The 26,281-nt window shown below is 37.8% G+C and overlaps 1 protein-coding gene across 6 annotated transcripts in view; it reads left to right on the top strand.

The window, feature by feature from the left end:
- The window catches only part of PIAS1 (protein inhibitor of activated STAT 1), a 60,941-nt gene extending 34,941 nt beyond the window's left edge, over positions 1 to 26,000 (top strand). Inside the window, exons 3-15 of one of the 6 annotated variants that reach the window (XR_005932458.1) lie at positions 5,371 to 5,455; positions 6,084 to 6,131; positions 7,588 to 7,678; positions 8,351 to 8,485; positions 11,624 to 11,729; positions 13,226 to 13,299; positions 18,703 to 18,863; positions 20,687 to 20,817; positions 21,137 to 21,314; positions 22,493 to 22,635; positions 22,969 to 23,006; positions 24,073 to 24,215; positions 24,521 to 24,615. Coding sequence is in view for 3 of the 6 variants with exons in the window: in XM_030014807.2 (XP_029870667.2) it covers positions 5,371 to 5,455; positions 6,084 to 6,131; positions 7,588 to 7,678; positions 8,351 to 8,485; positions 11,624 to 11,729; positions 13,226 to 13,299; positions 18,703 to 18,863; positions 20,687 to 20,817; positions 21,137 to 21,314; positions 22,493 to 22,635; positions 22,969 to 23,006; positions 24,521 to 24,817 (1,487 nt within the window). In the remaining 3 variants the exon portion in view is untranslated. Of the gene's footprint in view, positions 1 to 5,370; positions 5,456 to 6,083; positions 6,132 to 7,587; positions 7,679 to 8,350; positions 8,486 to 11,623; positions 11,730 to 13,225; positions 13,300 to 18,702; positions 18,864 to 20,686; positions 20,818 to 21,136; positions 21,315 to 21,623; positions 22,636 to 22,968; positions 24,216 to 24,520 lie in introns of those variants that run through there. The other 5 variants (XR_005932457.1, XM_030014807.2, XM_030014808.2 and 2 more) reach the window with 5 other exon arrangements.
- Positions 26,001 to 26,281: the final 281 nt, after the last annotated feature.

The raw sequence follows: 26,281 nt of genomic DNA on the forward strand, positions 1-26,281 counted from the left end.
TTGAAAATTCATTACCCATGTGAAATATTTATCAAAATATACAACCAGCAAGGCATAATTGGGTCACTCTCACTTGATATGTACCAGTCCCATGTGCTGTTTGGATCATTACTTGAATGAGGTAAGCATGAAATAATTCAGGAAACTGTGGTGATAGTGAATTGATAAAAAGAACAACTTTGAAGAAGAAACTCTGCTCTGTAATGTTTTTGCAGTGTTTTAGGCATTTTAGAGTGTGTTGTACTAATGTTGGGGACCTGCAGAGGCAATGGACCTGAGATTGTGTTGGTTTTTAATAAGTGTATGTACATGTTCACAAGAAAATGTGGATTTTATTCATTGCCTTTCCTGGATTTAAGCTGGATGAATGAAGTAGTAGTAAATACTCCCTTCCCCCCGTCCCCCTTCAGCACCCCTTCAAAACTGGTGAGATTTTGGTAAGATGAGAAGTGGATTTTATACGGCTTGTCTGAAACTGTTCATGTTGACACCCATTTAATTACACAAGTCTGCTTGAAAAGCTTTTTATTATACTTTCAAAACCTGCCCTTTCAAATTTCTGAATTATTTAGGAATTTTTTTAGCAGCAAGGTAAAGCGATGCTTGTGATTCATGGTTGGTTTTTTTCTTTAAATTATTGCACCTTTGTTCTGTATATGTAAATTTTTTTTTTTTTAAAGTCCATTAGGCATTTTTGCATTGTACCTCCTTTCTGAGATGGCAATGGAGATGTGGCCTATAAACCACTTTTGACTAATCCTCCAGGCTCTGTACCATTCAGAGAGTGCTAAAGAAAAGGTTATAAAATTTAATAATTCATAGTTATGGAAAAAAAAAAAAAACCCAAACCAAGAAACAACCAACCCCAAACAAACCCAAACCCCCACAAAACTGGCAACTTTCTTAAGGATGTTCATATTAACTCTGTTGTCCTGGCTAGATTCCAGCTTTGTTAGATTATAAATTCTATTTTAATCCACTTGGTTTTCAATTGGAGATCTATTTTTGCCTTTCTTTTGTTAAATAATAATAGTTGTTTGCAGGGCATGGTTGCATGTTTCTAGCCATCAAAATTATTTTCTTGTATAAAACTATACATTTGCATATTTCTGGTTTTAATCATACTCTAGAACTTTAAAAGTAAATTATGTGTTTGACTTGCCAGGATCTGTTTGGTGTTCTTAAACACAGCAGATACACCAGATGAATTAATAGAAATCTGTTAGCTTTTCCACACTTAAATTCCAGATTTCTGATGTTTCTGCCTTGAGAAATCTGAAGTCCTTAGAAATAGAGGAGTTTCTATAGTCATAGATAAGCTTGGAAGCTTAGTATTAAATAGTAAAGCTGCTAAATTAGCTCTCTTTAAATGAGTTTTGTTGAAATTTTCATGCATTGTTTGTAGGGTAAGTAGATCTAGAAAGAATAGATACGGGTATAAAAAGATTGCATGAAAACATATGGGAGAAGATTAGAGAAAAACCACAAAGAAAAAACATTTCTCATCTCCCTTCAGAGTATGCTTTTGGGTTTTTTTGCTGCATTTCCCCCTTCCTCCTAGGCAAACCCCAGATGTGCGAACAAGGTCCTCCTCCCTAACCTGCCCCTTCCATGTCCCCTGTCCCCCACCAAGACAAACCCCCTCACAGCCTTGGTTTGCAATAGCATGTGAGGCAGCAAAATAAAGAGGCAGTTGGTTTTCAAGTGTAGTAAACAGAGTCTTTATGAAAGGTGTTGACTTTTCCTTGCCGTATTTAACTGACCTCTGCTTCAATTAACTTGCCACGATTTTGCAACTGGAGGGTGTATTTTGCGGAACCTTCCTTTCCACGGCCTGGCTGCAAATGCCATTACAGTGTGGGGAGCCGGGTTCCCTGCAGCACAAGTGGGTGGGAGGTTGTCCTGGTGTGTTGGTGTTAGAGAGGCAATCGTGGAATCCTAACTGAAAGCTAGAAAATGAAGTAATGCTTTTAACTGCTGCAGCCTTTGTAAAACTTAACTGTGCTTTCAGATGTGATAGCCTAGTATTTTCACTGTTCTTCCTGGCCTCTTTTACAAGTTGTTTTCTGTCTGTGTTAAACTGATTCTATTTGTTCTTTGCATAGTTTGTTCTTGCCATTTCTTAATATTGTGCTGAATGTAAAGATTAAAATTATGTCTTTATAATTGGCTGAAATGTGCCTGTTCGTAAAGGTTAGATTTGCATATGGTAGCACACACTGAATTGGGCAATTGGTGATTAAATTTGCTCTTTTTCTGGTTGGTAGTTACATGTCCAAGCGGCAGAGCTGTATCCTAATACTAGTTGAAGAGCCTGACCGTAACTTAGAGTAACGTAGCATCTTGTCTGTCTTCCTCTGTCTGTACTGCTCAATCTGTCAAGAGTTTTGAAATCTTTTGATTGGCTTTTGGATCATCTTTGCCTAATTAACAAGTTGTTTCTTCCTTCTTTGCAATTTGGCCGTGCTCCCGTGGTAATCACGATGATTGCTTGTACACAAAAGCAATGTATTGAAAATATGGCATGTGTATATTAATGCTGTTTTACAGCTAAGAAAACATCAAGCAGCATGTGATAAAGTACATTCTGATCACTGGGGACCATTGATCTATCAGCTCATAGACTTTTGCTTACAGTTATTAAGTTGAGTGCATATGAAGTTAATAGTCAGCATAAGAAGAAATATTGGAGGCCTTTTTTGTACTTAGTCTAAACTGACAGTGTTAAAACCAGCCAACCAACCATTCTCCCCTCACCTCCAAAGCCTTCCTCCTTGCCTTTATCATTTTAGGTGGATTCTAGTTAAGAATAAATTCATTGACTGCAGTGTGCACAATGCAGTTATTAGTAATGCTTACATTTCTGTGGTATTTTAACAGTTATGACTTTGAAGTGGCTATTTCTGTTGCAAAAATTTTTGATTCAAGCACAGGCTATTTACTGTCTTAAAAATGTGCTAGAACTATAGCTTGTGAAGAAAACTGGAATTATGAAAGCTCCCATGTCAGCACTGAAGAATGTACTTTTTAATTTTCTGCCATTTTAATGTATAATGCTTTAATTTGGCCAGTGCGAGAGCATGATGAAACGGAATATAGAAGTTAGAAACCCACTTTTCAGGATCACATATCACTGTTTAGCAAAAATAACTCTTGCATTAATACCAGCCGGTAACAAACAGAGGAAAATGATTTAATTTTGGAACCTTTGCTGTTTTGCTAAGTTACTTTGCTTCTCCATTCTTCCTAATGCTTGCAAAAATCCGTATTACCTGCTTGACTTTTTAGATTGGGGATGCTGCAAAACCAAAACAAGCAAAAAGATGAGCAGTTGAAAGGGAAAAAGATTGGTTGGGAAATTTGGTTTTAGACTTTTTCTTTTGGTATCTGCTGTTTAACTTCTTCGGATAATTAAGTTTTAAATGAAGGTAGCGTTAGTTAAATGTTCAGCAGTCTTGGCCTTTAATTAAAGATCTTGGAGTTCACAACAGAAGTTCACAAAGACCTTCCAGAACTTTTCTAATAAAGCCAAAGTTGACAATTTCTAGGGTAAAGCAAATAATACATGGGAGGAAAATAAACTTGGCACATTAAGGCCACATTTAACCATTTAAAAACATGAAATAATAACTTGACTTTATTCAGTTCTCTGGTCTGCAGTGCCTTAACTTTGCTAATTCATCTTTTGTTGATTACAGTATATAATTCTGATCTTTCTATTTATAACTAAAAATAGGTACAAAATTACATTGAAGACCAAATATTATAACAGATTGTCATTGTTAATTGCATACATTGTGTTTATATTTCCTGCAAATTCTTATATTGTGATAACATGACTGGCTGTCATGTGAAACCCTGCGTGTTTCTCATTTGAAGAAATGTAATTGAAAATGTATTAAAATAAAAATAGATGCTGGGTACTGCAGGCATGAGCGTTTAACTAAACATAAACTTGAGGCTGCATGCTGCACCCTAGCCCAGATGGTGCTTTTGGACATTACAGTAGAACTTATTATTGAAAAAAAAGATATATGCATATATATTAAAAAACATATAAAATATAAAAAGTTATTTATATAACTTTATGCTTTTTGAAAGATTTACTATTGCTAGTATTTTCACAAAAGTTGCTGTTTGGTATATATTATGTGTTCTTGCCCGTCTAGCTTTAGAGCAACTGATAATGAACTGCATGTGGTTGTTGCATATAATTTAATAAAATGTACAGATCTTGTAGCATTGTCATACAAGAAAGATATAAATGTAATTCTGTGAGATTGCTGCTGTTAATATTTATACTAAGGCAATGTCTATTCTATTGTTGGTTCCAACCTACCACATGCTGTTTTTAACAAAATATCTGAAGTATCACCCTGAAGTATTCACTCATCTGTCACTCAAGGATGAGTCAGGAAGTGTATTATAGTAAAACAAAACCCGATAAATTTATCAAGTGTTTAATATACAATATAGTTATTCATAACCTTATAAAATTATTAAGAATAATGAAATTGAATGGCAAGCTTCTTACAACTTCATTACATGTGTTGATGAGCATGTTGAACAGTTCTCTGGGGAGAAGCTTCTCTTTTTTTATTTTTTTATTTTATTTTTTTAAAAAGCCATTTTCATTGCCATTTTGTATGGTTCTGTACTGCAATGGTGCCTGTAGCCCTGGTGAAGGGATATGTTTTAGATATAATAAGCACTATTTTGGAGATGTTTAACAGTACTTTGATTTTCAGCAGGTGCATTAATTCTTCAGTAGTGTTTGTTTTGTTATGGAGCCCTATGGCACAGAGTTGAAGGACTTTAAAACCAGATTTCATACTTGCATATCTTGTGAGTTGTTTGCATGTTATATATTTGGTGCATTTAACTACATAAAATGCCTTACTGAAATGTGAGAAGTTGCAAGGGTTGTACTTCTCAGTCACTCCGTATACTTTTACAGGCTAATCTGTGATCTTGTGCGTTAAAGGAAACAAAAAAGTGATTGATGAGAATTCCTAAGAATTTTTTTAATTTAATATCAAAGAATATTTAGCATTAAGTTACCATGACTGATGGAAAGTCTTAAGCTGATTTGTCTCAGCTTTGCTGTTATCTGTATCACTTTTTTTAATGTATACTTTATATGCATATGAAGTTTGCTTATTGTATTTTTATTTACAGGATGGTTTAAATGGCAACTTTCTTGTTGACTCTGAAGTTGTTTACAGAAACAAATGTGTGTTGTGCTATTGGGGTTGCTATAAAAATGTGTGTGTGTGTATATATATGAAGATGCTTCAATGAAAGGAGATCGTTCTGTTAATTACTCTCTATTTGCTGTTTTTAAAGTGATGATCTCTTGTTTTCTTCTAGCATCAGATAATAGTCAGCGATTTCGAGAAACCTGCTTTGCATTTGCACTGACGCCACAACAAGTGCAGCAGATCAGCAGTTCAATGTGAGTGAGTTTAATGAGTAATACAGTATTTAAATAAAAATAAATAAAAAAGGAACTAACTTACCATATCTTTCATTTTGAAACGTGATCTTAAAGAACACAGGTGTGTGTGTAGTGCCTCAGAGAATACTCTTCTGGGGAATTCTTTTCTCCTCTGTATGTAAGCTGATGAAGAGGGTGAGGAAGAGAGAATTAAATACCACCACTGTCCAGTGAGTATTGGGCAGGTTTCTCTTGTACCAAGCACTGTACAAATACGTAACTCTTCTTCCTGCAGCCCTTTCTCGCCATCAGTCAGATCCTTTGTTAAGTTCTATGTTTATTCACTATAAAGGTGGTGCTTCATAGTGACCCATCAGAGTTTTCTTTATAGTATACAAAAAAAAGGAAATGGTAGAGGACAGATGGGAATGTAATTGATTTATTTACCTTGAAAAATAAAAGCGTATCTTTTAGTGTGTCTTGAGAGTGGTGGTTTGACTGACCAGAAGAAGGAAAGTGTGGTATACACTATATATACAGCGGAAAGTGTGGTTTATGTACATTGAATGTACAGCAAACTCTGAGAGAATATTGATGAACCTGTTGTGTAAATGGTATGTTTTAACCTGTGTTCTGTTGTTTCTAGGGATATTTCTGGGACCAAATGTGACTTCACAGTACAGGTCCAGCTAAGGTATGTATTTGTATCACCTGTTCTTGATGCTGCTGTTTTTTAAAATATAGCAGATACAGGTTGGCTTTCCTTTATGGAAAAGAGTCTTATCCTGTTGTTTTCTTTAGAAAAGCTTGCTGTTGGCTGCTTTGAAAAGGGCAGCCTTAACTATTTGTCCTTGTTACATGCAGCTTTCCTGAAGTTGCTGGTGGCCTGATACCTGGCGTGTCAGAATACTGCATGTACTTAGCTATAGCCAGCTGGTTTTCTTCAGTTAGCTGTTTTAGGTTGTGTGTACACTCCCTTCCTTAACTCCTTATCTGTTGGATTCCAGGTGCCCGGGCCTTCAAAATCTATGTGCAGGGAGGGTTGCTTTTCCTAGCAGAGATGTCAAACACAGTACTTCCTGGGTATGATAACCCAAGGCAATGGAAGGCAAGATTTTGGGAATCACCAGGTTGGGTCTTAACCTGTTGGTTATTTTAGAGGCTTTGACAAATGTATCAAAGTTTATTAAATCCTATGTATACCTGCTATTCTGCGGAGGCCTGTGAGCAGAGCTGACTTCAGAGTTTGCTCCTGTCAAAGATGGCTGTCTTGCCTTTCATCCCCCTGGTCATGTCTGCATGCTGAGCTCTTAACTCGCCCCACAGAAAGTGATTGCTTTTGGGTCTTGCTTGTTAGGATACCTTCTGCTGATCAGCAAGTCGGGTTGGATGGACATAGGGACAAAGAAGGCATGAGGGAAAACGGGAACAGAAGGTAGCTCCCCCTTTTTGAGAGCAGCAGCCTGTTAGGCTCAGCTGTGTTGAATAGCTATACCCTGCTGTGATGGTACACTTGTGTGGATGGGGCAGGTCCCCTGGAAGAAATCCAGTGGAGTTGAGAGGCTCTTTTTGGTCCTTGGAATGCCTATTGTCTGCAATCTTGGCCTACATGCATTTCATAGGACAAGGAAGGGTGTGTCTTTCTTTGGTTCCAGCAGCAAATAAGCCTGTCTGAACTTAGGTAAATAAATAAAACAGTCTTAAGTGAGAGGCTTGACATAGGCAAGAGGATAGTATTTGATGCTGTGGCTAAACAGCTGTCTGATTTATTGAAGTTGGAGGAGGGACAGTTGAAGAGACTGTATATTTTGTCCTTTGTGAAACCCTGGTCTTGTATCAAGAGGTCAGGCTGGAGAAATGGTAGGAAAGAAATTCGGATGATCTGTCTTTTGTAACAGGAGCCTGCATCTGAGTGAGTCAGAGTCAGTCTGAGGAGTGCAAGAAATCTGAGGAGGAACCTACAGCCATCTTGATGCAAACCTGTAATTTTGGGGGGCTTTCCTGCTTAATCATCTGTACAGCTAATTTGAGGACTGTGTTTAGCAAGATTTGTCGAGCTTTCGTAACTCTGGAAAAAAAATTCCTGCTAGGAAGAGATGATCTTTAAATCACTTTAGAAGTGAAAGATGATGGAAGCTCTTTGCTTTTAGGTTTTGTTTATCAGAAACCAGTTGTCCACAAGAAGATCACTTCCCACCTAATCTGTGTGTGAAAGTAAATGGGAAACCATGCAGCCTTCCAGTAAGTAAGATGTTATTTTGATATACATATTTGGATAGCATCATGAGGAACTGTCTGTCAGAAATTAGCCTTAGAATTTATCCTAACCTTTGTTTTCACATTTTGGAGCATTTGAATGAAGATGGATAGATGAATGGAAAAGATAGTTAAGTAAATTGTTTCTCAGGAGGCCAACCAGCAGGTCCAGAAGATTAATTTTCAAAAAACATGACAGTAAATTTTTATGTTGGACAAACATCCAGTGAGGCTAGCTGAAATTTGACTCTGTTTTGGAGGTCATCTGTGCAGGGAATAGACCATCACTGACCAACAGGACTAAAGAGAAAAACACCAACGTACAGTACTGGGACAGCGCACAGGATTAGACTGGGCAATGTTAGCCAGGCAGGTTGAACAGCAGTACTGAGAAAGGAGAGATGGCAAAGGTGCCTTTTAGTATGCCGTGGGCAGGGTTAGGATTTGGAAAGTGCAAGCAGAAAGGGCTTGTAAAACACTGATACTTTATTGTCTGATGTAGGTTATATATATATATATATCTTTAAATTGGAAAGGGATCCTGGTTCAGGTGAGACAGAGCTTTTACTGGGTTATGGTTGTGGTGAGAGGGGAAGAAAGCAAAAGCAGTATTTATTTTTTTTTTTTTGCTGAGGGGAAAAATACTTTGATTTCTAGGGCTATCTTCCACCAACCAAAAATGGTGTTGAACCAAAGCGACCTAGCCGACCAATCAACATTACCTCACTCGTCAGATTATCTACGACGGTACCAAACACAATTGTTGTTTCATGGACTGCAGAGATTGGAAGAGTAAGTAACTTTGGTACATAATGCTGTCTAAAGCTTATTAGTTTCTGCTTTGGCATCTGTTTGAAAGATTTGAAAGATAAGCAAGTTTAATTGTGCAGAAAATACTTAATGGTTTAGCAGTAGACTGGACTGTTCCTTCTTTTGTTTGTATTATTTATGCTAGGCAGATATGACATGCGCCCTTAGATCAGTAGCCCTCAAATATTTTGGTGTGATCCCTCCCTCTTCACCCCCCACCCACCTATCTTTGTGACTCACTGAGGGCCCAGATAATAAGATCAAGGCATCCTATAAAACGTTTGTTTGTTTGTCTTAACTTCAGACTTCAAGCTCTTCCTGATTTTAGGGACTTGACAAACCTAGTTTTGGCTTCAACTTGTAACTAGCACGTGACATTCAGTACAGAGTGGTCTTTTATAATTGTAAATGTGGACACAAAGCATAGTGACTCGGCAGGGCCCAGGAGATTTAATTTGCCTTTTTAACATTTCTGTTCTCACAACTGCTATAGTTATACTTAATATTTAAAAAGTCATGTTTTTATAACTTTTTTGTGTCTGTGGGGAGAATGTTACAATTGGTATTATAGAATTGCTGATGTTCCACTGGACTAATTAAATCTGGAACATGCTGCAAAAAGTTACTTTGGTAAATTAGTCCATGAATTAGTGCACTGCTTTCACTGATGGTGAAAAAGCTGCTAGATAAGCATTACAGAGTCAACATGTACTTGAAAAATGGTGGCTTTGCCATTGCAACCATCCTGTTTTTAGAAGTCCCGAGACTTGTCCTGAGATGAAACGTTGTCGAAGAATTTGTCAGTGCGCAAAGCCCAGGATTCCTGAACCAGCATGGAAAAATGCTTACAGCCCAGTCATGCACAAGTCAGTTATAAAACATCACGATGGTGTTTCATGATGGATTTATTGTGGAGCGTAAAACAGTCTCCATTCAGATGATAGAATAAATGATGGCTGGCTGATTTTTTTTTTTTTAAACCTTCTTTTATCTAATGAGAACTGCAGGTATCAGAAATAAGCATTTTAAAATTGAACCTGTTTTGGTTTACATTGCAGAAGTACCTGCATGCAAGCTGATGAATCCTGGTTATTACTCTGCATACAGTACTGCTGTTTTGCTTAAGAATACCAGAGAGGATTTAGGGAAAAGAAACATTGCAAGTCTGCATGGACTCTAAGCTAGTCTCTTGTGAACTAGCTCATTTCTCAGGCTTCATATATATTTCAGTTACAGAAACCATATTGGCTGACTACTAGCTTACAATACAAAATTGAAGAGAGTGACGGATTCTTAGTGTATTTCATGAGAATTAGATGCCAGTGAGAACTTCCCCACTCACGAGATGTAATGCTACCTGAAGTGATTGAGACCTTGACAGTTAAATGCGAGGAATTATTTTATATTTGGATGTGCCTGTATAGTACAAAATTCGAATTCCCCTCCTTCCCTTCCCTTGAGAGTCAGTTGCATGTCTCAACTGGTCTACTCTACCTTTCCTGAAGTCATAATTGTGATTTTTACACAATCTGTTTCAAGAGCCTTCTGTACAGGATGCCTTGGGCAAGTTTCTAGCTTTGTAGATTCAAGCTGTCGGTAAATAATTTCACAATGTTAATTAGCATTTTTCTAACTTCTATACTAATTGAGGCATTAAACAAACAAGTTAAAGCAGTAGTGGTTTTTAACGATGTGAGAAGCATTCATTGTAAGAATAAAATATTTCAAATGTGGTATTTCTGATGCTATTTCAATTTGTGTGATTTTATGGTAAGATATATTACTGAAATCCCATCCTTGGATTCTGGTGGCATCCTAAGTAAAGGATGGTAGATGTCACAATTGTATGCTTTTTTGTTTTGTTAGTGGAAACATACATGGCAGTTGCTGGGGGAAGCCTTTCATTTTTCAATTTAAAGTATATGAGTGCAGCTACAGGTTTAGGAAATGCTGTTTATATCAAAAAGTAATTGATGTACCCTAACATGAGAACACAAATTTTGTCCTTTCCATTTTGGGAGTGGGGGGAGAGAGGGGTGGTGCTGATGAATGCATAGTACAATATTACATTTTTAGAAAGACAGTCACTACCTGCTGTTGTTAGTAGCTTACAAGAAGAATGAGAGTTTCAAAAATCTCAGGCTGTGGTTTGAAATCAGTTAGCAATGCCAGGAAGAGCACTCTGCCACTCCTGCTCGTCCCTTGAGGGAAGGCTTACCCTGCTTACAGGGGAGCTGGCAGAGTTGATGTTCAGTCTGCATCTGACCTGCTTGTATGCCAGATTATTTTCTGTAGTAGCAGAAGTGAGCATCCATGGCTTTTTGCTGACGCCGATAAGGAACATTTGCATGGTCTGTTCTGTTGAGACTGATGGGGGGAAGTGACCTAACCTATTCTAGAGGGGAAGGACAGACAGTTGGGAGTGGTGACTTCTTGCCTGCTCTGGCTAGATGCAAGAGTACATCTTGGCCCCACTGAACTCTTGAACTCTTTAACTGCCTTACTTCTGTTAAGCTTCGGTGGTGAAGTTAGCATTTCATAGACAGTAAGTGCAGGAAGATAAGAATAAGAAAGTTCAACAGTGCTTCCAGACTGAGTAGGAAATACTGCAGATGATGAATCTTTTTATGTGTTGCTTTTGAAGAGGCATCACTGCTGATTTACATATTTTGAAAATGAAATAAGCTTTTATTAAAAAAAAAAAAAATTTATCATATTTGACCTGACAGCTTCCCTTAAATGTATTGACACAACTGCAGTACCTAACACTATCGATGTAAAATTACCCTTCTTAAATGGACTGTAGACTGCGTGTCCTGAGTTGGATGTAAAACTTCCAAAAGTGTCCTAAGTGCTGTTTTAATAGCTTGGTTTGCAGCTAAATCTAATGTCAGTGAAGCGTGGAGTCACTTTTGTTGCATCTCAAACTCCAGCCCTGTGAACTTTCTGAAGCATGATGGGTTTTCTCTAGTCTGAAAACTCTGCCATCTGAAGTCTTGTAACTGCTTTAGAAACACAGTGCCCTGTAATCACGTAATAAATTGCCTAAGCATTGTATAAAATTCAAGCTGTCTTTTGATTAAAACAGTTTTTACTTTGATCTTTTGTTCTGTTTTCTAGAACTATTCCATGGCAGTCTATCTTGTAAAGCAGCTGTCCTCTACGGTGTTACTGCAGAGGTTGCGAGCAAAAGGAATACGGAACCCTGATCATTCTAGAGCACTAAGTATGTCTGATGTACTACTTGTTTAAAAAGGAAAAATAGCTTTTGTAAAAGGAGATTTGAAATAGGACTGTACTAACCGAGGTTTGGACTTCCTACAATTCTATGGGTTTTGAGAATCTGATAGTGGTGTTCTTTGTATTCAGTTCTAATTCAAAAACTCAGAGGCCTTTGTTTGTACTAGGAGCCAGTCCAGGAACCCTGTTGACACTGTGAAGGGAAAAATGCAAGAGAATCTCTTTCAGTTCAGCCATACTGCCTTTGTTTCTTCAGAATAGAATAACTGTATTTATATAGTTAACTGGTAATTCAGTACCTCATGCAAGTTGAACTAAATGCCTGATACTGAACCTTGATGCTGACATGCTGGAGGAAAGTCTCCATCAACACGGTTTTTGTTCCTTTGGCACGGTATTGTGGAGTCAGCTCCTGGAGAGAGAGTGTCTAGCACAATACTCCTCCCAGCCCCCTTCCAAATTTAAGTGTGAAGTTTGCTGCTTTATTGTTTTCTCTGACAAGTGCATGTTGGTATAAGTTTGTATAATAAAAATGCAAGAAAAAACTGCTGCATGTTTCTTTTTCAGGGAGGGGGTGAAACTACCAACACCTCACAGCTGTTGGTCATACTTTTTAATGGTCAGATAATGTGGGTTATACACAGCACAGGACCTTCTCCAGAAGTGAAGAAGTTAGTCCACCAGTAAATGCTACAAAGCCAGTGGTATATAGTGCTGGGCATTAGCTTGTGCTAATGCCGTATGATGATTTAAATGCACAAAAATCTAGAGAGTTGCCAGGTGGCTACTGCTCTGTGTATACAAGGTGAGAATGAGTGTGTGGGTCTGGTTCATAGAGCAGGAGGAACATGGAACTGACTTGTTCATTTACCAAATGACCGCTTATAAAACAGTCCTTTTAAGTAAAAGTAGAGGATGGGTAGAAGATGAAAGACTTCTGTAAGTGCTAATACTTCACTGCAGTTATTTAAAACTCAAATTTTATCAGGGTACTTCTGATTTCCCGTTTCTCAACTTGCTTTTCAATTTTAAATCACAGATTGCTTGATGAGTATTTAAGAGGTTTACAGTGGTGCTTGTCCATGTGAGAGTTACTAACATTTTTTTAATGTACTTAACAGTCAAGTCAATGTGGCTCATCTTGTCAGTAGATTTTAAATAACTGTCAAGTACAAAGTTGCATATATATGAAAAGAAACATCTCTGTATGAATACGTTTTCTAGGGACCTTGGTTTAAGATGAGTTTTTCATGCTTTTTGCTTTCTTAAATCCTGTTGTTTATGATCTTTGTAGAGAGTAAAGACTGCTTACGTTACATGTTTATTGTGTGAGTCTGAAACAATAGTCACTGCTGCTTGCTTCCAGTAGATATGGCAAACTGAAAGTTTAGCACGCAGTTTCAGACTTGTTTTATTTCTCTGTCATCCAATTTGTGTTTTAAATCAACTGTAAAATAAACCTTTTCTTCTTTCAAATAACAGTTAAAGAGAAACTGACTGCTGATCCAGACAGTGAAATAGCAACAACAAGCTTAAGAGTTTCTCTTCTTTGTCCAGTAAGTTTTTATTTTAATTCCCTCAAAACTGATTCTGATCAAAATGTGGCTGTTCTGGGACATGTATTTGGTAGAGGTTAGCTTGTGGTTTACCTGTGTGTTAACTTTGTGGGGATAGGATCTAGTGCTGAAGTTATTTGTCACTGAGCTTTAAGCACATGATATACCCCTGAAAAAATGAGTATTCCATTAACTTGAAAATGCTATTCAAAATTATATGTAAGCATACATTAAATCTGTCACTAGATCATCTGAGTGTGCAGTTTGGGTCCTTGATTGTGAGAAAACCACTCTCAGTGGTAAGGTAGGTGAATCTGACTATTAAAAATAGCTCTTCAGCCAGTGTCTGTAGTCAAAGAATTGAGCATCTTTTAACTGAAGTTGATTATATGCATGTATTCACATTGAGTATTTAATAATCTTAGATTAAAAATGAAGCAGTGTCCTAGAGGTTGCTCAAACACAGTTTTTTCCAAATTTGAAGTGGGAGAACACGGTTCCGATGAATGTGGAAGTGGCAGAGTTGTACTGTATCTTGACCTACTAACTGTTTTTTAACCAAGCAGATGCAGAGATAAGCAGTAGTTTATACCTGGGTTTATGCTATCATTGGTAAACTGCACAATATTAATATTATGTGCACTTTTTTTAATCTTTGGAACTTAGTGCTCTTGTTTCAAGTACCATGCACCTTCAGAATACTTGCTCTCTGTATTGATTGACACAGTATCTTTATTGCAGTATAACTTTTTAACCTCTTTTCAAAATTAAGGATACGTCTGTTTCCTGGTTTGGCTCAATCTGTTCAAGCTTGACACAAAATTTTCACTTTCGAAACCTAAAGAAGAAAACTGCTTTATTCTTGCAAAATTGAAGCTTATTTCTTAAGTTATTAAATGTGTTCTTAAACTCCACCAATGTAAAGATAAACTTTATATATATATGAGCTTTGCTTTGTAAAAAGAACAATTGACATTGTGGTTACTTTTAATGTATGTATTAGGTTATTGTAAATCTTTAAATGTGGTATTTTCATGATCTTTAATCTTAAAACTTTCTCCAAATCAACATTGATGCTAACTAAATAATAACACATTTATAAGGAGGATAAAACTCATCTGTAAGAAAGATACAGGGATTACATTTACAAAGTAAAATCCTGATCTGTAAACTTAGAATCTCATAACCTATAATCTTATAAAACTATGAACTTACGTGTCACATTGAAACTGCTGCAGATTTGGAACACTGAAGTATTTTGGGCCCACACCTGGCAGCTTATTTTGCTGGGTTGTTATAGTTGAATTTTTGTTGTGCTGTTAGTACTTTGTTATTCTAGAAAGCATGACGATAGTCCTGTTGGTTTTTTTGTAATTTTTTATGCACAATATTCTTACCACTTAAAATTAGTTTCCTATACAGACAAAAATAGTAATCCCTTAGCAGGAATTAAATGACTGTAAGAGTTTAGAAGTGCCTATGTATTAATTCATTTTCTTAAATTAATCTTCATGCATCTTCTGGAATTACAGTTTTACTTCAGTCGTACTTGATTAGTCAAAACTGCCACTTCAGGCAGTTATGTTGCTTTATAGATCATTCTGTGGGAGTTTTCTGGCACATTTCTGTTTGTCTTGATTGCTTCCATTACTGATAAAAGTTTTTCTGCAGTGCTTTTAGATGCATTTTTTTCCCCTGCTTTTAGATGCATTTTTTTCCCTGAAGACTGCAATTCAGATAAGTTAGTATTAGAGCAGGAATATCCTCTACAATATTGCTTTTAGGACTGCAAGTTTGCTAATACCTAAATATGCCAAATTCTATTTTGCTTTCTCAGAGTTCTACCAGGTGTAAAAACAAAACAGCAATCAGACATTAGGATGTAGCTCTTCAGAAGTCCTACCTTTGTCGGTATTTCCTCTTTAAAATTTACTACTTTTCTGATAGACATACAAACCAAAGTCTGTAGCAGATTATTTTGAGGATATTTGTCTCTGTATCATTTTAATAATGTCTACAAAACATACACACTTGACTTTTTTTCCAGTATGTTCCTCGTTCAGTGCTGTCTGATTTCACTGTAGCTCTTGCAGTAATCCATCATTGCAAAGAGTCTCCTTGCTCAGCGAGGATCAAGAGTAAGGGTACCAGTGATAAGGGTGCCATCCCATCGTTGGGACAGAGGCTGCACCTTTCAACCTGTCCTATGAATAGAAAGGTTATTAGCATGATTCAGACTGTTCTTGGGTCTGAATGTAATTTTATTACAGCCTCTATATTTTTACTTGCTAATTTGTAAGCATTTGGCTCATGGAAGATTTTATTGTAAATATTTTGTGGTTATTTTCTAATGCTTGAATGGACAGTGTATGCTTTGAAAGTACACGTTGAAAGTGCTGATTTGATCTCCAACAGCAGAACCAAAAATTAAAGAATGATGCATCTTCAGCTCTGTTAATGTGAGGGTGCTGTTCTCCAGTCTCATTTGTTATGGGTGTGATTCTCTTGTGCATATACTTCAATAAAATAAATGGAATTGCATATCCAGATGGGGGTGGCAGGTTTAGACTTTATAACCTTTGTTTTGCCCTCAAAAAAGTGCAGAGTGAGGCAGCTTCCTCTGAATTTGTTTTGGATTACTGCTGAGCTTTTTTTAGCACAGAGGCCTGCTCTCCCTCTGAGACCGTGGAGTATGGAGAAGAAAGAAGCTGTCCTTAACTGGCTGAATCTGTCCAAGATACAGCAGGCAAAGGGGCTGGACTGAGTCTGTATTTCAGGAAGACGCTTGAATTCATGTTCTTTTTTTCCCTTGAAATAAAAATAAATAAATTCACAGGTTCTGCAGCCGGACCAAATATTTAACTGAACAAAAATTCCAAATATAGCATTTTACCATAGGTTTTCCAGCTTTGTTTACAAATCCTTAACTCCTGTTTTGGGTGCATTTTTTAGCATGAAAGGATAGCAATGTTTTGTACTCTTGTAAAAGAAATCAATGCAGTGTTTCTTTGGCTGCTGACAGGCAAGAATCAGAACAGTAACAGGGTTGGAAAACAGAGTTTTTCAAAAGTTGGGATGCATCTCTTCTTTTATGACCTTTTCTTTTGTCAGTTCTGACACAGCTTGGCCAGTATGGCAGAACTGATCCAGGATGTTCAATGCCAAAAATGAGAAAGGAGACATCAACTTGTTAACGCTGAGTATGCTGATTCTATCTGCATGTGTATGGCTTTGGTTAAATCCGACTGCTACTTAGAAATTAGAGCCACAGTTTTTATACCAAAATCTTGTGAAAATGTTTCTGGTTTAAATCTGCTTTTTTTACTCAGGAGACAGGTATTTATGTTCTTCCTGCAGCATGTGTCTTCGACCTTCCTTATTTTTATGTTGCATCACATAGAAGCATCCAGGTTTTATCTCTGGTACCCTTACTCTTGATCCTCGCTGAGCAAGGAGACTCTTATTGTGCCCAAAAGACAAATGAGCCATTGACCTACCATCTGGGAGATAAGAATTCATAACAGACATGGATCAGGGGGCCTTGCTTTGTTGGGGGTTGATTATGTGATAGAAGTAATGTGCTTGGTCATGGATTTTGGGGGAGGGGGTGCCAAACACATGGCACATACAGCACCTCCTGCTGTCTGAGCTCTCCACCACCATAGCTGCAGACTCCCCAGGGAGTTCTCTGCTCTCCTCCCATCTGGTGGTGAGTTTTGTGACAGTGACTGAGAGCCAGAGGGAAGAAAAATAAGCAAGATCCTGCAGTCTAGCCGAATTTGCTGAGAATGGGGTGGAGGGATTTCTGCTTACGGGGGATGCAAAAAAAAAAAAAGCATCATGGAGGAAGTAGTGGACTGTGAGTAGAGCCTTTGTTCTTGATACTGGTTTTAGTTTTCTGATATTCTGAGATTGAGTGCCATCCTGTGGCACCCATCTTGTATTGCTCAGAATCAGTATGCATGACCATGATGCTTGCTTAAGCCATACTAAAAACAGTTCCTCCTACTATTCACTGCTAGAATTGGCTGAAGGTTTTCAAATGAAGTCATTGTGCATGTTTTAGTCAAATATATATAACTTCAAAATACTCAGTATAAATAGTTTTTAATAAATAATTGTTTTGTTGTTTTCTAATGTGGGAAAAGTCTTCTTCAGACATTCCTACTTTTTACCTTTAGTATGGTCAGTTAAAGCCCCTCCTAAATTTGCAGTGTAAGGACTTTGCCAGAAAACAACTGCTTGGTTTTTTTGAGGAGAGAAAACTTTTTTATTTCATGTTAGTATGAAATGCCTTTCACTGTCTAATCAATTTGGCATTCAATGTAATCAAATCATCTGTTAATGTTTTTATGGTCTGGGTTAGCATTGATTTACCTAATCCAAACTAAGATATTCCTGTTCCACAATTTAGCCTGAGCACTCACTGTGTGTAGCACTCCTATGTTACCTGCTCAGCTTAAGCACTCAACTGTGCTTTTTGTATTAAACTTGTGGAAGCTTTGTGCTGGCCTACAAAATCTCGCTGTCCTGGCCTTCCTACAATCTTGAAGGATAGTCCCCATCAGAAAGCATACTTTAGAACTCATTTGCTCCTGTCTCATCTTCTGTTAACATTTGTAGGCCCTTTTTAGTGCTGAAAAAGATATGATGGTAGTATAGGGGATAGTCAGCTAAGTGTACTTTACACAAGAAACAGGGAGTGAAATTTCAGGTTAGCTCACAACTGTATATGTAGCAGTGCTGTTTATCACAGCAGGAGGAGTATAAAATAGTTTCTTAATAGTTAACAGGTGTGACTTACTTTGTGAGTAGTCACTTTCTGACAGTGCTTTGGAGAATGTAGTGAAAATGGTGGAGTTAGAGAAGCACGTCAGGAAATGATCCCTAATCCTGCCAAATGCATTTTCTGTATGCTTTCTTCTGTGACTAAAGTTAAACAAGTAGTTCTGGTAGTGCCCTGATGACTGAGTTATGGACAGCAGCTTGAATGCACACTTTAACTGTGAGTGAATAGGAGAGGGCTGACCCGTGTTCATCAGCTTTTAAAATACTAATGAAGAAGAATTCTTTTTTGTGGTTCATCCAGGACACTGGTATGTTACAGGTGCTCAGTGGACTCTGTATTTTGTTACGGGAATATAGAAGGATGTAGTCTTCAGCCTCCTTGATCAAATGTAGTTAAAAATGTGATTTTTAGTAACTTTTTCTTTTATGCGATAATCAAACCTACAGGAAGGAGGGAACAGTGTATGTGGCATGTATTTTAATCAAAACTTGGATTTATGAGAGTTCTTTCTGGAGTAAAACTCAACCCGATTCTGTCTCTTTTCAGACAGAAAAGCCCTGTTGGTTAATTTAATACCAAGATGGTGTAATCTTGGTTTTTTTTTTCTCTTAAAGCTTGGTAAAATGCGGCTAACTATACCATGTAGGGCCCTGACTTGTTCACACCTGCAATGTTTTGATGCCACTCTGTATATTCAAATGAACGAAAAGAAACCAACCTGGGTTTGCCCTGTCTGTGACAAGAAGGCTCCCTATGAACATCTCATTATTGATGGGTAAGTAAAACTTGAATCAAAATGAAGGATGTACCTTACACTCCGTGCTTACTGTTCCTGTGCTGCACAGAATACAGTGCTCTGAAATCTTGGTTATTTGGCTGTGACTTGTTTTAAGTTACCATGTCCTTTCATTTCCTTGCTGATGGTGAAGAATTACTAACCAGGTACCTCTTCATTCAGTATTCTGGAATAATGGTGGTCATCAAACTGTTAAAGTTAATAATAATGAAAGGTATTCCTTCCAATCCTAGGTAAATTTTTGAGCTATCCTGCCTAAGATGGTTGTGGGTTTTTTGTTTTTGGATCGCAAGGTGAAAACAGCACGTTGTCTTTTCTTTTAATGGAGCCAACTGCACAAATCTGGCATGGTTAATAGCAGACATTCATGTTAGATCAAATAAATAACTGCCACCCCCCCAAATGCATGTACAGTTCCATGTACAATTTCACACTTGGGGAGTTGCTATACATAGAAAGTGACATAGAGATTGATTCCCTGGACCTACCTGTGAAACATTTAAAAAAAAACCAAACAAAAAACTAGCATTGGTTTCCATGAAGAAATGCCAAGGAGCGACCTGGGTTTGCAGGGGAAGGCCTTAGAGGGGAAGCCCAAAGTGTGATAAAGGAAGAGAACAAGAGAGCGGCTGAGAAGACGCAGAAGAGGAAGCAAAAAACAAAAACAAAAAACAAAACAAAAAAAAACCCCCAAACAAACAAAAAAACCCAAACAAAAAACCCAAACCCACAAAAACCCCCAACAACCAACCAAACAAAAAAAATGCCCAAACAAACAAACAAAACCCCCAAAACAAACAGAACCCCATAAAACCACCTCACAAATGATTGAGTCTTTTTAGTGAGTACGTGCTTCATTTTGGTGACCTGCCAGTGAAGCATAAGGTTGCTCGGGATCCCCTTTAAGGCCTTGCAAAAAGCTCTTGAAGAGACACTCGAGGCTCACACATGCTGCTTAGGATTCACGGTCCCCGAGATTTATAGGTCCTCTGCTTTGGATCAAAGAACTGTGGGGTTTCTTGTTCTGGGTTCCAGCCTAAAATAGTAGACTAAGAGTAGTAGTAATCAAAACAGCGCATTTTCCTTATTTCTTCTTGTGTTGCCAGGTGTGGATGTTGGAGATTAGGTGATATAATTATAGCATCCCAAAGAGAAGGTTCTTTCTAGAAAATGTTTCAATCTGGGAAGGAGTGAACTTTCTCACTAATTAAACCAAAGCTCTTTCCTGTGCAGAACCACATGAATAGTCTTGGTCAAAAGGTGGAATTCCCACTGGGAGTGATGTGGTGCCAGGATCCTAAAAGTTTTAGAAGACGCAGCTAGGAGAAGAGGCTGCAAGTTTAGATTCCCATGCTCAGCTTTTGTTAGGAAGCTCTTACTTATAAAGAGGTTTTGGGAAATACTAATCCTTAATACTCAGTTATATAGACCCCTTTAAGATATGGGCTTCCTCAGTTAAATATTGTCAATGATAAATATGGGTAAGGAGGAGGTGGGTTTTTTTAATGCTAGTTTACATTCTTCCTTTGCTTTGGGAAATGGAGAGTTCTGTGTCATGAGCTCTGCAGGATTCTGCTATTGTAGTTCTTTTATGTGGATGTGCAGATTTTTAGTTTAGATAATATTTTAAAATTTTCAATGGCTTCTTTTTATGAAGGAAGTAGTTGAGAGAAGGGTAGAACAATGAAAGCTTTCGACTTTTTAAACACTAATTCAAACTTACACTGACTAGTAAAGATATTGGAGGAAGAAAAGGAGTTAAGCTCTTTTTGAGGACTGATATTAGATGTTTTTGATTGAAGGTTGTTCATGGAAATCCTGAAGTATTGTACAGATTGTGATGAAATTCAGTTTAAGGAGGATGGATCGTGGGCTCCTATGAGATCGAAGAAGGAAGTACAGGAAGTAACTGCATCTTACAATGGAGTTGATGGTAAGTCATGTTTAGGGGTGTATGGACTCAATGTCAAACTGTTGAACTGTTAAGTATTGATGTTCCTTTAACTTTTCAAAATGCTCATTTTTGCATGTATGTTTGTAGCTTTTAATGATCATTTGTGAGAAAGATTACTTGAGTAATACCTGTTTGGGGCTGATGGTACTTTTAAGTTTTTATCAGTGTTAAGTAATTTTGTTGTCTTTTATTCTAAGTTGTAAGCTATATTTATGAAGGCATATAATAAGCTGTGATGTTATCATGATTGTAGTGTTGTTATAAGCTACAGCTTATAATGTTGACTTCCTTTGTATAGGATGCATAAGCTCTTCCTTGGAGCATCAGGTGTCTTCTCACCAACAGTCAAATAAAAATAAGAAAGTAGAAGTGATTGATTTAACCATTGATAGCTCATCAGATGAAGAGGAGGAAGAACCATCTGCAAAGAGAAGCTGTCCTTCCATATCTCCAGCATCACCATTAAACAATAAGGGGTGAGAATAAAATATGCAGGCCAATGCAGAGAGAATATACTCATGATGGAGAGTAGTAACAAATTTCAAAAGAAATTGTATCTAGAAAGTTCTGTATTTGGAGTATATCCCGATTTAGTAGCTTATAGCAAATGGATTTGATCTTGGGTCACAAGGCCTGAGAAGATTGGAATAACAATTTTGAGTTGTTAAGTGTGTAACATGATACAGTTTTTCAATTGCATTTGTGAAAATGACTATAGAATGGCACAAAAGGTTGTGGCTTACAAGTATGTTTTTTGCCAATCTGGAAATGTTTTTCTTCCATAGAGAAATATAAAAGCAGCACATACGGAGAGAGAGAGCAACGAGAAACATGGGTGTGGTATGGGAGTGTGTGGGTTTTGCCGGTGATTACTGCCAGTAGCATAGTAATACACAATGCCAGAATAACCTGATTACACCTAAGTAGCCAAGCTGTTAATAGCACCCTGTTTACATAAACATGTAGGGATGAAAACTGAGGCTAAACCGAAGGGATCCTGTTGTTGAAGTGATTACTACTACAGTAATGTAAATGACTCAGTGATCACTTAAAACTCTTCAAGACCTTTTTGGCTGTCTTCCATTGCTAATGATCTTGTAGAGTATAAATGTTGTGGTGTTATACAGATTTGTATGTGTTTTTTGGGGGTTCAGTATACCTTTAGGATTGTCTTGTCCTGGCTTAGGAGTATTTGTAACATATTTATAGCAGAGATCCCAATACCATTTATAGTGAGAGTTATCAGTTTCTGCTGTTTGAGACCGAACTTTCCTTTGCTTTTAATTTTGCTAAACTTCAGTTATCTTGGACTGAATTAACTTCTGATAAAATGTCATTGTGAGAAGAAGGCTTGGGAACGTGTGATTCTCAGGTCTCTTCCACTCCCTTCCCCTCCCCCCCTTCCAGTCCCTACAAGATTCATTGAAGTGCTGTAGCAGTGTGATGCTTTCTAGTGAAGCTTTGAAATTAGTAGGGGGGGTTGTTGGACATCTGTCACAAAGTTCATAATGTGTACTGAGAGGTTGACTTTGTGTTAAATCTGAAAATAGGCATACCCTGTGTGGGACAGCAATAGAAATATTCAAATGCTGTTCTTTTAGCATTAAAGCCAAGACTATATTTTAAGCTTGTAACAAGCCTTTGTTTCTTCCAGCATTTTAAATTTACCCCATCAAGCATCTCCTGTGTCAAGAACACCAAGCCTTCCTGCTGTTGACACTAGCTACATCAATACATCACTTATCCAAGACTACAGGCATCCATTCCATATGACACCTATGCCTTATGACTTGCAAGGTGAGCTTCTGACTGTTCGTAGCTGTAAGTACAGCTCTCCAAGCAATAATAACTATTGTAAAAGGATGCAAATGTGCAGTTGTTTGACAACCCAGTAGTGCAAAATATTATTTTGCATCCACACAGGATGAGATGGTATTTAAAAAAAAAAAACAAAATTTAGGTTAATATCTTAAGGTTTTAAAAGGCTGATGTTTTGCAGGCTCCAGTAGTGAAGAGAATCTGAAGTGTCATCAGTATTATGCTGGTTTTATTTCAAAATAAATGGTGGGAAAATGGGGAGGTGCTTTTTTGTTTTGAGAAGCTTAATTTTTTTTCTTTGGCTCTTTACAGGTTTAGATTTCTTCCCTTTCCTGTCAGGAGACAATCAGGTAAGTAAAGGAAAATCAAGTCGTATGGCAGATACTCTTTTCAGAGAAGGACTTGCTGGCATGGATGTATAGGCGAGGAAGGAGCAGATGCACGATGTAGGTGTAAATGCAGGCAGGCTGCAGCTTTATTTTATACACATAGAAACTGTGACCAAACATAAGCATTGTCTACATATGGGTGTAGGATAAGGCCTTAACAAAAGATAAACATTTCAGTTTCTGAGGGTTAACCTCAGTCAGCCACTGCTGTATTGTGGAATGACCCTCGGCCATGGCTGAAGGTCCACCAACCACCTCCTTAGTTTTTCGTATCAAAGGTCTGGCTTTGGCCATCTGTCAGTGCTGGGCACCACCACTGGGACTCTTGACAGTCCTTTACAGAATTCAGAGAGTCAGGGGCAGCTCTCTGGTTTTTCTGAGGCTGTGTGCCTGTTCATACCATGTTTGCCGCCTTTCTGTAAATACTTACTGAAATGAGCTAGATAAGTGCTGGCTCTGCCAGTTTTGGGAGCTAAGCAGGTTATTCTCAAAAGGAGGCTGGGTTGGCAAGTTCTCCCACTTGACCACTTTTCCTCCTGTGCCTCCAAGAAAAGAAGGGGGCTGGGGTAGCTCACCTGTCCTTTGTGCCTTCATGTCTGTTCTGCAGTCTCAAGTAGGAGAATAGCACTAAATGTAGAGGGATACTTTTCATATCATAATTAAGACCAGAGCCTGCACTGTAGAATTTGAATTCAGAAAAGCTATCTTGATATTCAGTAAAACATAGATATGAGAATTATTCTGTAACAAGTAGTGCAGAAGTCTGATGCTGCACTGATACAGCATAATTATACCAGTGCATAAATGTTGGGGAACAAGGCTGAATAGCCTACATGTACGTTTCATCGTAGTGGAAAGAAACATGAAGAGCAAAATCACCCTACAGAGAGATTGTATTTAAAATCTGATTCTTGATAGCTAAAGTTCTTGCCTTTCAGGGGCTGCCCAGCAGAGAGTATAACTTGGGATAGCCCTTGTTGCCATCTAATGGGACTAAGCGTGCTATTTCTAAATGCATTTTTCACAGAAGTATGCTTTCCTCCACCAACAGTGATTAGCACATAGTTTCACCAGGTGTGGTTGGTCTGTGACTTTTGAGCGGAGGAGAGGGATGGCAAAATGTTTCTTTGAATTTTGGGGAATTTTTCCACCAAGGAATTTTTTGAAGAGGTAAAAGAGTGCTGCTTCTTACCGTTTCTTACTGTTTTGGGTGTCTTGCAATACTGTTGCCTTTCTAGTGTTTGCTCTTACTAATACTAGTATTTCCAATTTCTTTTGGCTTCAGAAATCAGGGACTGCAGAGGTAAAAGTTCACTGCATCAGTCCACTTACCTTACAGAAAGGTTGAGTAGACGAGCTGGTGTGAAATCCAGAAGCTGTCAGAGCTTTAGCATACAAATACCGTCTTTTGTGCTGGTCTGAATCAAAACTATGGTGTCTGAAATGTAACTTGAAAATGTTGTTTTTCCCCCCAGCATTACAACACATCCCTTCTTGCTGCTGCAGCTGCGGCAGTTTCTGCATCAGATGATCAAGAACTCTTACACTCTCGTTTTTTCCCATACACTTCATCTCAGATGTTTCTCGATCAGCTAAATGCAGGAGGAAGCAGTTCTCTGCCAGCCACAAATGGTAGCAATAGTGGCAGTAACAGCAGTCTTGTTTCCTCCAACAGCCTGCGAGAGAATCATGGTCATCCAGTTGCAAGTAGGAGCAGCACGGACACGGCGTCTATCTTTGGTATCATACCGGACATTATTTCGTTGGACTGATTTTTGGAGTAAATGAACTCGTCAGAGGAAATCTTTGTGCTTGGTTTTACTTTATGTTAGAAACATAGACAAGTTTTTTTCCTTTTTTAGGGAAAAAAATTTATGTGTACAGAGAACAAAAGTATATTTTCAGTTTTACTTTTGTATATAAACCTAAGATGGCCTCACTGGTAAAAATAAGAAAAAAAACCACAAAACAAAAAAAAAATTATCAAAAACAAGGAGCTTCAGTTCATTTTTATGGATGCTGAAGATTTTACACCTGTGCATTTGTCATGGAGTTACTTTTTTTTTCCCCATAGTTTGGACACAAATGGCATTATTTTCTTCACAGTAACACAAACAGAAAAGGAGCTGAACTTCTAAAGTTCAAACTTGTGAGCGGGTGTTTTCTCCTCTTGGAGACATTTACCTTTGGTGGTGGGATCTAATTCCCCACCCCATATTTAGTGCAGAATTTATTATTATGCTTAAAGCGGAATAAACCCTACCCAAACTGTTCCACAGCATCCCCTCTGTTTGCAGGACAGAGCCTTTCAGGAGTGGGTTTGGTGTTTCAGGATTTTTTTTGTCATTTCTGGTTCTATGTGACCCTCTATTCAGACAATTTTTTTTTTTAATTCCATGCTTTAGTCAAGCATGTTGCAAGCTCATTAGTGCACCAATTATTCTTGAGGGCCAGACTCAATAAAATCTCAGGCTGAGGAAATTACTTGGCTGTGTTTATGTGGGACAGGACAATTTTTATAGAATCTAGCCCAAAATAAAAGCATTGACACATTGGACTGTAGGGTTTTGTTTCTAAGAACTTACTATGAAATCCTTTTAAAATAACTTAAGATCCTGATCAGCAAAATATTAAGCATGTGTCAGTTTTAAATTTGTGGAACTGCTTGTGCTTTAAAATTAGCCATGCGTGTATAAATGGCCTATTGAGTGGAGGCCTATCTTGTTCTGTCTGGAGAAACCTACTTTTAGCTGCAGTAGATCAAATTTCTGCTTAAAAGTGAACTTGTCAACAAAAGGAAGAAAATACAAATACCAACACGCTATTGCATGGTTTGTGCAGCTGATAATGGTCTTACAGTGTCTCCTGAGTTCACATTCGTCAGAATTAATATATAATGTTCAATGTGAGTCTCTTAAACCAAAAACCAACCCAATAAAAAAGCACCACCCTGTAGCCCATGTACTCAAATGTATTGCTACCTATTGAAGTCTCTTAGGGTAGTGGGTTTCAAAATTCAGTTTTCTCTTTTTGGCCTTGTAATTATTTTGATTTCCCTGGTTTTTCAGTACACTTATGTTGAACTTTGAGCCATACTTACTTCCTGGTTTCTTCTTCTTCTTCTTCTTCTTCTTCTTCTTCTTCTTCTTCTTCTTCTTCTCTCTCTCTCTCTCTCTCTCTCTCTCTCTCTCGAAGTTGTGCATGACATAGGAAAATCTTTTTTTAGAACTGATGGG

This window comes from Aquila chrysaetos, chromosome 5 (assembly GCF_900496995.4).
Source record: "Aquila chrysaetos chrysaetos chromosome 5, bAquChr1.4, whole genome shotgun sequence".
NCBI lineage: Eukaryota > Metazoa > Chordata > Aves > Accipitriformes > Accipitridae > Aquila > Aquila chrysaetos.